Source organism: Aythya fuligula, chromosome 2, assembly GCF_009819795.1.
Source record: "Aythya fuligula isolate bAytFul2 chromosome 2, bAytFul2.pri, whole genome shotgun sequence".
In the NCBI taxonomy this organism is placed as follows: domain Eukaryota; kingdom Metazoa; phylum Chordata; class Aves; order Anseriformes; family Anatidae; genus Aythya; species Aythya fuligula.
This window is the reverse complement of record NC_045560.1, coordinates 143,104,028-143,117,244: the sequence shown is the minus strand read 5'-3', so window position 1 is coordinate 143,117,244 and position 13,217 is coordinate 143,104,028. Positions and strand designations below refer to the sequence as shown.

Below are 13,217 nucleotides of genomic sequence, written 5' to 3'. Positions count from 1 at the left end.
CTGCGGAGGCATATTGTATTTTTATCACTTCTGTAATTTTGCTGTGATGAATAACAACACATTATTATATACTCTATTACAATATTACAGTAACTATAAGTTGTGCGGTCACCTGCAATTCCTTCCCTGAGAAAGCAAAAATAACACAAGACTAAACTACTTTAGTATTCCTTTTTTTTTTTTTTTTTCTTCTTTTTTTCATCATCTTTTAGAGGAAATGAGAAATGAGTGAATAGAGGAAGCAAGGGACGAAATGCACTTTGTTTTCAGTTTAAGTTTGACAGAAAACAATGTATTTTGGCATATCTTTATCAAGAGATAGAGCTCGTAAAACAACATATATAAAACAACAATCAAGAACTGAAAAGTTCTCTGAAAGAAGTTATTAAAGAATAAATGCTTAAGTCCCAAATGTGAATATTTGAATATACCCAATGATAACTAATTTCTACATTATTTGGAATATTTGTAACAGTAGAATAAGGAGGAAAGCATGGCATTGGAAAGTGTAAGAAGCAGCTCGGAGGCACAGAGAGAACATACGATGGAAGTTAAAAAAAAAAAAAGATAAAATGTGATCCAAGAAAGTTGAAAATTAAAGTTTCATCAATAAATAATATTTTCAGCTCTATTATTTAACATTAAAAATCATAGGATATATCACCTTAGTAACAGAAATAAATGAGTTCTTGCTTAATTTTAAAACAGATCAAGGTAAATCTGCCTAAAGTTATTCCTTCACGTTTTTAATGATTAATGATCTACTTGTGTACTGTGCACTATTTTCACCAACTGTGGGAGATTCAACATCCTTATCCTTCTAAGCAAATATTCAAAACATAATATATATTTTACATTTAGAAGGGCTACAGGAAGGGAATCTCTAGAACAGCTCATGTATATAGGAAATAAACATTGTTGACCCCTTGGAAGAAGGAAGTTTGGAAGAAGGTCCGAAAATGATTAATACAAACTGTCTTGGGATTTAATTATTCAGCTGTCCCTCTCCAACATAGATGCATATAAATGAAAAGCTTGGTCACCTTTGGATTACGAAGTGAATTGGATTCAGAATTGGTATAAACTAACAAAAAAAATCACTAAACTGAAATCTACAGGTGAGGCTGGTCCTCTGTTAAAAATGATGATATACTGTATATCCTGATGGTCTTCATATTCTTTTTTATTTTAATACTGATTCACTGTCCAATTCAGATCACTGTCTTTTAAAAAATTAAAGAAATTAAGCAACCATCTTTTGTGCTGTCACCAGACTCTTTGTGAAAACTACATTATAATTAGTCCTAAATGTTTTGTGTAGATGAACCTGTTTAGAACGTGAACCGCCCTATAGTGTAAATTTGTTCAGTTTTAAATTAATGCTATTCTGAACACATCTATGTATTCTGATATTAACAGAAGTTACTTATCCATCCAGTTTAAAGTACCATGTGTGATGCAAAATCACAATACATGAGGCACAACTACTCTTAAAAAAAAAATATATATATATATAAATAAAAGTATTTCCAAGCAGTTCTAGTAGTCATAAATCTTAAACATAATAAACATTATAGTACAGAGTACTATCTACTGAATTTGCAAGAAGATATAAAAATTACTAAATATTTCCTTTAACTTGAAATCCTTGAATCTCTAAACTTGACATTCTGAAAGAATTAAGATTCTTATTAGAATTGTCTTCACAGTGAGCAAACTGGAGAAGATGTTTTGCTTTGTTACTTCTCACTGCCACCAGTGAGGATTCTGCTTTCTGAGAAGTCACTACTGTCATGGCTGAGTCAACAACCAGCAAAAATAGGGAGCTGTAACTTGCTGAAGAGGAGGAAATAAACCACTGGGGAGAGAGGGACTTTCTAAAATCCCAATAAAAAACAAACCAGTAATCCTCTGTGAAAATTAGAATTTATAAATGTACTGTTGTTCGATGGTCCTGGACAAAATGTAATTTTTTTTTTTATTATTTCATTGTTTGCCAATGAACGCTTTTTTCTTTGTTGTGTAATTTATTTATATCCTTACTCCACTGGAAGAATAATAGACTATTCTATCATATGAGTTGAATAAATACTATTTTTTAAAAATTCTTTTTAAAGGATTTTAGGAATTAACAGATTGGCAGAGCGTTTAAAAAGGTATGAAATACCACCTGTCTTTAAAAAAAAGTTTTTATTATTTCAGGAAAATACTTCATGATTTCAATTACATTTTATCAGGAAATTCACTGATCATAATAAATCTGTCAACTAAATATTTTAGGTGATATTAAATCAAAATAAAACTGCAGTTGAACTATCCAAAGAGATTTAATCAAAACAGTATTTTGGCTTTGGACTTCACAAGAGAGAAAGCATTAGAGGAACTTTAAAATGAAGGAAGGGGAAATAAGAAAACTTTATAGGCCCAAGGGATTACAAAATAAAATAAAAATCTCATAGATTAGGTATCTAGATTATTATATACTAAATTTTGCCTAGTGATTGGCTGGCTGATGCCAACTAACAGGGATCTACTTACCATCTATTATCCTCTAAGAAATATTATAGCTTCACTATGAGGACAAGTCTCAGGTAAGAAGTCTTACTTTTTTTTTTTTTTTTTAATTTTCTAATTTTCTAAACTGAAAGTCTGATTTCCTCTCTGAATAGCCTGCTTTAATTTTTAATTTAGTGTATTTTCTCTCTTCTTTTTCTTTTTCTTTCTTTTTTTTTTTTTTTAATTTCCTACTTATTCCTTTGCAGTTTTATTAATTTTATCTGACTGTTTTAGAGTGATGTTGTGTTCTTGTGGTTTTGTTTGTTTCTCTTTTTAAGTAACAATCTTTGTTTCTTTCATTAAACATAGTATACTTTTTAATTATTGTGTGTTCAAAATTATTAGAAAGACCATAGATATGAAAGGAAAATACAGAAATACTCAAGTAAAAACATATTTGCAGGTTTGTTTCCCACACTACTTGAAGATCTTATATGTTGTCATACAATCTTGGGACATACAGTCAGGTGTGTTGTGTTTCAGCTCTGTTACTTATTTAGCAAGGGAGTAGATCTCATCGATTGCTCACATGGAAAGCTGTCTGTAACATTATGCAATGGTGTTTTCATCAGCTGAATGTGGAGGCCGTTTTAAAGGAGAATCATCAGGAAGAATCTTATCTCCTGGCTATCCTTTTCCCTATGATAATAATCTACGTTGCATGTGGGTGATTGAAGTAGACCCAGGAAATATTGTCAGGTATTGAAAATGAATCTTATAACAAATCTTTTTGAATTATATAATAAGCAATCTTGCATGTATAGTTGAGGAAGAAAGGGATTTAGGATTTAAGATGCAGCTCAGGAACAGTATTTTTCTCATTCTAAACTTCAATATGTAGTCTTGTGTTGTCTAATCAACCCTTAAAATTACTTGTGTTTTTTGTTGTTGTTGTTGTTGTTAACATCTTCAAAGACACACAAAATATTAATTGGAAATCTGGTTTAAAAATAATAATAATAATGAGAATGCAATTATACAGTTCATAATGCTGTTTTAAGAAAAAAAAATATTTTCTGAAAAGTCTGTGGATGCTTATATATTATTTGAATGGCTAAAGCAATATGTATTCATTTCATGGTTCACAAAATTCAAATACTAGTTGCCAAAGAATTTAGCTTTCAAATATATTTCTGTTTTTCTCTTTTATGCATCCAATGATAAAGGTATAAAAATATTGTGGAAAAAAAATACACTTGGAAATCAAAGTTTATTTGCTTTCTTAGTTGTTTTGTTTTTGTTTTGCTAAAGATACATTGTTAAATAATTTAAAAATGACAATAAAATCATGGTGTTCTTACAGCCTTCAGTTTCTTGCATTTGATACTGAGGCATCACATGATATTCTACGAGTTTGGGATGGACCACCTGAGAACGAGATGTTACTCAAGGAAATTAGTGGATCTCTTGTTCCTGAAGGCATTCACAGTACACTCAACATAGTAACTATCCAATTTGACACAGATTTTTATATCAGCAAATCTGGGTTTGCCATACAGTTTTCAAGTAAGTTGATGGATTTATTTATTATTATGCTGAAATTGGTGACACCATTTCTAACTTCAGTAAGGAAAGAGTTGGTCCAAACTGTCAGATTTGTTCTAAAGCTAATGTTTTTATTTAAAATGAATAAATACAAATCCATGTCATATACTATTTTGGCTTTATTTCAAGACCAACTGGGAAAGCATAGGAATATTTATAATTATGACTAGCATTTTTCACAAAGGAGGTGTTGTAAGCACGTTAACAACTTCATCCTTTTCTAATCAATAAGAGTTTTTGCTTTCAAAGACATCTGTGCAGAATTTTTAATTCCTGTTGCACTTGTATAGGATGAAACAGGAAACAGCACTGCAGGAACAGTAGTGTCCTTCTCCTTTCTGTCTTCTAGCACTATTTCTTTCATCTTATTGGATTAATCAAGCTGGCAGCATAGTGACAAACCTAAACACTTATTTAACTGTTATTAAATCCTTTTTCATGTTGAAATAGAAGAAGTCATTAAATAAGGTCCATTTTGACCTCACTGCTGATCAATGAAATATATATATTTTTCAAGTATATCAAGATCTCATCTCATAATATCATTTTGTTTAGCAGTAGCAATGTTTATAATTTAGTTGATACAGACTTGTACTTTTAATGGTAACATTATTAACATTGTTGTGCTTTCTGTATTTGGTATTTGTGTAAGTCCTTTTTCCCCCTAATGTCATTCTTTCTATGTATACGAAAAATGCATGTGGACACGCACACAGTGATTTGAAGGAAGAATCAAGTGTGTGAATGAGAGGACAAAGTAAAATATAGCTAAGTTGTAGTGAAAGAATGCCTCTTCTCTCTTTTATTGGAGCCATGAATAGTTTTTAATTCACAGAATCACAGGATGGTTGAGGTTGGAAGGGACTTCCAGAGATCATCTAGTCCAACCCCCCCCCACCAAGCAGGATCACCTAGAGCATGTTACACAGGATTGCATGCAGGCAGGTTTTGAATATCTCCAAAGAAGACTCCACAACCTCTCTGGGCAGCCTGTTTCAGTGCTCTGTCACCTGAACTGTAATGAAGTTCTTCCTCAGATAGCAATGAAACCTCCTGTGGTTAAATTTATACCCATCACCCCTTGTCCTATCGCTGGCCACCACTGAGAAGACTTTGGCCCCATCCTCTTTAGATTGTCCCCTCAGGTATTTGTAGAGGTTGATAAAATCCCCTATCAATCTCTTCTCTAGGCTAAGTAGGCCCATCTCACTTAGTCTTTCCTCATAAAACAGATACTCCAATCCCTTAATCATCTTTGTGGCTCTATGCTGGACTCTCTCTAGAAGTTCTACATTCCTCTTGTACTGGGAAGCCCAGAACTGGATATAATATTCCAGGTGTGGCCTCCCCAGCGCTGAGTAGAAGGGGAGGATCACTTCTTTCAACCTGCTGTCCACACTCCTCTTGATGCAGGCTAGGATGCCATTGGCCTTCTTGGCCACAAGGGCACACTGCTAGATCATGTTTAATTTTTTTACAACAACCCTTAGACCCCTTTCTGCAGAGCTGCAGGCTGGCAGGTCACCCCCTAGCCTGTGCATTCAGTTATTCTTCCCTAGGGGCAGGATTGCCACTTGCCCTTGTTGAACTTCATGAGGTTCCTCTCAGCCCAACCCTCCAGACTGTCCAGGTCCCTCTGAATGCCTGCATACGCTTCTGGCCATACTACTTTACTAAGCAGGAAAGAATTATATTTGAGGAGAGGGAGGAAAAAGAAATTCTATGTAATTTTGTTTTAATCTTCCATGTACTTTCTTTGAATCTATAATGTTGTCTGAGTGAAACAGATGGTGTCTGCGTACTTTAGCTGCAGTGTAATTAAAAAACAGAAAGCTTACACAGGGGAGGTATCTGCTTTTACTTTCCTCTTGCCATTTTGTGGAAGAGAGTATGAGTATTTAACTGGATTATTGGTGCTTTTACAATATCTGTTGTAGTTTAGTAGCATTCCTCTTGAAGGAATTCAAACCCTTTGAAGACCCCGAATGCTTGACTTTTTATATTATTTCCTTAATTGTTAATTCATTTTGTAGAAAGTGATTTTTAGTTCAGCTTCCCTTAAAGTTTTTTTTTATCAACTGCTCCTACACAATTCAGCATCTATAATTCATTTAATAACTGAAAATATTCACCATTTATATTGTAATATAACTTGTATTAATATAATAATTATAATGTGTTAATATAATAATACAATATAATAATACAATTAATTTAATATTTATAACAAATGTAATATGATTAATACATTATAATAATAATGTAGTTTATGATATAATACATTTAATATGATGATAATATAATAATTGAATGTATTAATGTGATAATTAACTAATATACCTAATATTTCTTCTTTATAATTCACCCAGCAAATACAGAAAAAAAAATTCTATCTGGTAGCAATTAACAACTGAGAGCATTCTTCACCAAATAAAATGGGGGAGGGGGACAATCCTAGAGAAGCTGATATATTATGCAAACAGTATAAAGATAATTATAATTTAAGTAGTATTTGTAATTAGAGCTGATACTATTAGAATTTTCTCTATACAGACCTGTCCAACACAGTCCTTTACAAGGAATCAAAATTAATAATTTTGTAAAAGTTAGGGGTAGGGAGGGAGTTCCAATCCTTCCTGTGAATAAATTCTTCCTCATATCTAACCTATATCTAATCTAAACCTCTTCTGGTGCAGTTTGAGGATGTTCTTATCCTATCACTTGTCACCTGAGAAGAGACTGACACCATCCTTTCTACAACCTCCTTTCAGATAGGTTGTAGAGTGCAATGAGGTCTACCTTTAGCCTCCTTTACTCGAGATACCCAGTGCCCTCAGACGCTCCTCATATATCTCATTATCTAGTTTCTTCAACAGCTTTGTCACTTTTCTCTGAACATAGTACAGCAACTAAATACCTTTCTTGTAATGAGGGGCTGAAAACTGAACTGTCTCAACAGTGATGACTACAGAGGGATGATCACTTCCCTAGTCCTGCTGGCCACTCTATTTCTGATACAAGCCAGGGTGATAATGGCTTTCGCCACCTGGCCACAGTGCTGGTTCATGTGGATGATTGAAAAAAAGCATAGATAACTTGCATCAGATACTAACCTGGATGGCTTAAATTTGACAATAATAGTTTCCAGTCTAGAATTATAATGAATCATATTGCTTACTTTGATTACTTGAAATGGCTAAAACCTTAAACACTCACAATTCAGTTTTCTGAAATTATGTTTAGTGCCTTTTTATAGCCATGCAGTTTGGTAAATGTTTCTTTATTCACTTTTTAATTGTGGTTCAAAGAAAGACACATTCACCACAGTCATTTAGGAAGATTTTTTGACACTGAACATCATATTTTACTTTTTATTTTATTTCTTTTATTTTCTCCAGTTTTCACTTTTATGAAGTCAGAAAAATAGGATTTATTCTTCTTGTGTCTATTCCATAGCAGAACAAGTTTTTCATGTCTTAATGCTTCCTTGTTTGCTGATTTCTTTCAACCATGAGAGGAGACCTTTATATTTAATGCTGTAAAATGTAAAATTTGAGGATGACTATTTTCCTACAACTTTTTCTTCTTTTTCCTGAAGTTTTTTTTTTATATTATTTTTTTTATTTATTGTTGTTTGTTTTAATAGCATTGACAAACTTAACAGAAAGAAGCTGTTAAGGCTGTTAAGTAGATCTGTTTCCCTCCATCAGCAATTGTCTTTCTTTAAAATAGCTAACAATAGTAAACAGAATAACCATTTATGGGATTTCAATGGCAAAAATGTCACAGGTAAATGCTATTAAATGACATTAACTATTCAGTAGCTATTATCACTTAGTATACATAGGATATTTGTCTTTTATTTGGGCAAATACTATGAGTTACTGATTCCATGTAAATGCCCTGATAATAGCTTGTAGCTAGAGAGACCTGAAGCTTTGGGACCATAATTATGTTTCTTAATAGGCTGGATAAAGAGTAAAATCTCAGTTAAGCTTTCTCTTCCCTGCATTTCCTTTATTACAAATGTGTGAGCAAAATGGTGTAAGAGCAGGACTTAGTACTTTTTGTTTTCTTTGTGCAAAGAAACATCTCCCTAACCATTTTCCATGTGGAGATTTCACCCTGAAAAAAAAGCCTGTGAATTCATACACTACATCGATTATTCAGCTGTCTTTTTTGGCACTCTTACAGAGAACTACACACAAACTGCTGTGTGACTGGCAAATTCGTCAGCTGAGGTATACAGGAATTACTTTGGTGGAACCATTTAGGTGTCACATTTTTATCTTCAGATACATATAAAGTTCATCCTGCAGCAGTGGAATATCTTTTACATGCAGGACAGAATCAACCTACTTCTGTAGTATTCTCCAACAGTATTTTGGAGAATATTGTTATATTTATTATATATTATTTGTATTTGGTACAAAACAGAATAAAACAGAACAGGTTTGACATTTTGTCATGTGACTGCAAAAATTATTACCCCATGGTAAATACTTTAGATGCCATAGGTATTCTGTGCTCTGCTTCCTGTGACAAGCTCTGGTATTGCATTAATGCAACTTGGGGGTGGATTTTCTGCTGCTCTTCATTTTCAGTATCAGTACTTTCCATTGTGTAATTTGTGAGCCACTCTTTATAGATGTACATAGATACATGCTTACATACATAAACACACATACAAGATGGGATTTTTTCTGTAGGTACAGGTTAGGACTTCAGGACTGTTACTTTTTTACCACACTTAGATTACTGTATAATGCATAAATATAAGTGTGAAGTTATTTTTGGATGTATCATCTGTTTTTCCAAGGTCTTGGCCTCCTGTCACTTATGTATCTTGTATTTTCAGTTAATGAGTGTTATTGAAGATATTTTTTATGTTAGGTAATCTGTACCATAGGAAAGAAAGATACTTTGGAAGTTCTATATGCTACCTTGTAATGGAATGAATACATTACAAAAATGTATCTAGAAAGAAGTGATATTTTGGTAGAATGGCCAAAATACACTTATGTAAGTGAAATTCCTTGAAGGCATATCAAACTAGATTTATACTTGATCACTGATATTTTTTCATGTTCTGTAACTAACCTAGAAATCTTTCACTACTGGAATCCAGAGCCTCTTTCTCAAGCTGTAATTTTTCAAACTGAATATATGAATAATATGGATTTTTGCATCCCACATATATATAAATGACAGATCTAGCAAAGAGATTTGACTGAAACAATGTTCATCCTTCAGTCTTCTATACATGTATATGATTGTGAAGAAAAAAAAAAAAAGCATCAACTAGAACTTCAGTTATTGACTGTACATATTCAGTTGTGCAGTCTCAGGTTCTCTAGTTTCACTTTCATAAAGGCAATAAAGCCTGCAAAAGAAAATTAAAATAACAATTGGATCCTCATTTTCCTCTGTATTCCCATTGTGCTTTCGGAAGGTGTAATGTTGAAACAGAAGCTGTTTTCTGACAAAGGTTCTGTAACTTTTTGCAAGTGACCAATAGTATAATGCTTTCCTAACTCATAAATTTTGATAGTCTTAACAAATATTAGAGTAACAGCTTATGTGTAAGGTTAGAATATTATCAATACTAAGGTCAGTTCTGTATCAATTCCAACCTGTTCAATTATAGTACAAAAGAACTGAAGAAGCAACAGATCAACAAAGAATGAATGCTTCAAATAGATTAAAAAACAGATTAAACACCTTCTTACTTAACCATTTGTCAGGATTTTGCCCTGTGTTTAAGAACTCCCAGAACATTGTAGGGTTTTGAAATGGTAAGGCTGCAATGCAAATATACAAATGCATACAAACTGTGACAATTGTAAAAGACAGGAAAAGAAAAAAAAAAAAAAATAATAATAATAATAATAAAAAAGACGGGAGCAATACCTCCTCTCTTCAGAGGATTCCAATTTACCCAGAGTGCAAAATCAAGGCAAACCAGTAGCGTTGTTCAATACTGCACAACTGTATACAACTGTATCCTTAACAGAACAGGTTGTGAGTATTCTGTATAGAATCTACTTAAACAAATGTATTTTCATTCAGGTCCTCTTAATGATCTTTTCAGTAGAAATGGTATTAAAATCTGCATCATCAGGATTATGATCATTAGGGTTTTCAATGCACAAGTAGCCCTTGTGTGTGATCCAATATCCTAATGATTTTTATTTTTTATTTTCCTGAAAAGCTATTTCTTTCTCCCTGATGCCGTCTGAAACAGGGATAGGCCCAGTACAAAAAGCTTAAAGAACTCTATAGTTCCAAAAGAAGAAAATAAATAATAATTTAGTAATTAAAAAAAAAAAAAAAAAAAAGACACTAAGGTTTAATAAATAAATAAGTAAATAAATAAAACTTCCTCCCCAGCTGGAATGCATTGCCAGCACGATCACGTGCTGTCACAGTGTCTATTTTATGCTGTTTTCCAGCAATTATCTGAAACCATATGTTAATTTATTTGGGGCTGGATTTCATACTCAGTGCCAGAGCTATAAGCAAGTGCTTAAGAGAGAATAGATATTCAGAACTGAAGATTGTATTTTTGTGGAAAAAGAGGTCTACTTATGAACTGGGAAAAAGTAGCTTTTAATGTTGTCCAAAAAGTCATAATAAAAACTATGTTTAGTCATCACAATGCATTTTGTTAAAAATATCTGAAGTAAATTGACAACAAAAAAGTCAAGCGAGTTAGATCATATGATTAAACCTACATGTGCAAAGATATAAAATGTATCTGACAGTAAAATCAGAAAAAGTCCCTCTGAAGAGAACTCTACCTCCACACTTCCCCCCACAAAAATTCATCAGACTATACCAGATTACAATGTAAAAGATATTTTTAAAATAGGTTCCGTTAACAATTGCCACTAAATGCTGTTATACATTCTACTGATTTTTAATCAAAATAATCTGGATTCAAATTCTGAATAAAATTTCAATGAATTAATATTTTAGTATGCAGTTAGCCAAGTAGTCTGTGTTTTCCAACTTGAGTTGTGCAAAAAGCACTCTAAAACTTGTAATTACCAGTCATACAAACCATTACTGTTGAAATACAGAACTATAAAATTTCCAGATATCATAAAGAATTATATACAATACAAAATAAAAAGAATGTTATGACTATATAATAACATTTGACTTGGCATCTCTGGCAACCAAGACTTTGTGATTTCTTTCAAAACTCCATCTGTTGTTTGGTCATGAAAAGTCCATCCAAGGAACAGGTGAACCTACACTGAACAGACTGTCTATGGAGTTAAATTGTTAATAAACTCCAAAATACATCAAATATGGACAGGGGTATAACTAAAAACTATGAATATGTGGCATGAGATGCAAACACAAACCAGACAACATTATGTTTCTTTTCTTTTTCTTTTTTTCAAGGCACTGTCCATATTTACTCTCTTTTCTTTCCCCACTTTCTCCTCCTCTCTCCACTCTCCTCCTCCCCTCCCTCTCCAAGGTGACTAATAACTCTCCTACATGTTAAATGAAATTACAATAAACTATAGCTAAAAATATGTCTCTGATAGCTAAGAATAAGGTCCTTGATGTCAACTCCGTGCAGAGAGAAATTTAAGTAATTATTTCAGTCTTTCCAAGAGCAGCGAATTCAGTAAAACATTTTTTTAAAAGATCAGCTTTTTCCAGCTTCTTAAAACTTAACCTGCTTCTGTTACCTTTCAAAGTTTCTGTATGAAATCTTTCCCTATATCAGGATCCTGAGTACACTAAGTAGGCCTTGCAGGCCCTGGCCAGCTTCACACCCTCACCTATGGGCCCATGTGCCCCTTTCAGCTCAGCACGAGACTCCTAAGCAGTGCTTTGCTGGTCTCCAGTCACCTGGCTGGAACCCTTGGACATTTTCTGTAGGGGGCTTTGTACCTGGGTAGATCCCTCAGCCCTGCACAGGCTTCTGGATGAACACACAGTTGTGGGCAGCTTGGATCCTGTACCGACCCTTCTTCCCTATGCTGTGGGAAGCTTCCTTCCTGGGTGGGCTGCAAACCAGGCATAGCCATGATAACGCTGCAGGATTTGGTAGTCATTTTCAGAGGGTAAAGGCCTTTCCCCCAAATCCCTACAATTTCTCACTTGGATTTCCCACTTGTCAAATGTGTACTTAGAGAATAGTATGGAGGATACTAGGCATGGCTTTGCTTTCCATAGATTTTGGTAATAATAGTTATCAAAAGATTGCTAGTCAAGTTCAGGCCTAATGTTTTTTTGCTGGTGACAATTTCACAGAAAAAATGTTTTTGATTCATGTGTGGATGTGCGTGTATAAACCTGTGCATGTGTGTTTGAATAATGCAACAGAGGTTTAAGAGAACAGTACCACACAAAAATGTTACTGCTTATTTATTATCAAGATGGTAATAACAAAATGGAAATGTTCCTTTGCTTTACCTTGACAAACTGGGGTTGTACCTTGTAAAGGACTTTTCCTTTACAAGGAAAAGCCATTCCTTCATGCACTTTCCTTCATGCACTTTTCCATGCTCAATACAAGTTGTTGCTTGTCTGTTTCTGTGAGCCTTGGGACAGGTAGTGAAATCACTGTTGAAGGAATAGACAGGTTCACAAATGCATAAGACACCTGTAACTCATTGAACTTGGTTTTCAACACAGAACAATTCTTTCATTTGACAACAGTCAAAGTACAGAAAATCATAAAGATGATAACTTCAAACTTTGTGTTGCATGTCTATTTTTTTGTTTATTTTTTTTAACTCCACACAAGTTGGAGTCCCTGTGACATCAGGGAGGGCTACTGCGCAGGAGTGTAACCCTTCCTGCTCCAGTACACACCTCCTCTTCAATCTGTTTCCTGTCCTGGTGTGTTAGTGAGCTTGGTGCTAGGATGCATTTAGTCAATGCTTAATATTAGAGGAAAATAATACTCAGAAAAGTTCAATGAGGGTTATAAAGATCTGTTGGATATGGCCCCAGCTGTCTGCAAGATAAGTACTTGAGGTTTTGGACAGTGGAATGACCTGTTGGCTATGCTAACACTTTAGATTGTCAATCAGGTTGCTGCTGCTGCTCTAAGAAGGTTTGAAGCGTGTAGCCTGGAGTCTGCTACT

General features: G+C 33.8%; 1 protein-coding gene across 1 annotated transcript in view; it reads left to right on the top strand.

Annotated features, from left to right (window-relative positions):
• CSMD3 (CUB and Sushi multiple domains 3) overlaps positions 1 to 13,217 on the top strand; it is a 681,859-nt gene that overhangs the window by 456,828 nt on the left and 211,814 nt on the right. The window contains exons 26-27 of the mRNA XM_032181613.1: positions 3,129 to 3,255; positions 3,860 to 4,062. Coding sequence (XP_032037504.1) covers positions 3,129 to 3,255; positions 3,860 to 4,062 — 330 coding nt within the window. The remainder of the gene's footprint in view (positions 1 to 3,128; positions 3,256 to 3,859; positions 4,063 to 13,217) is intronic.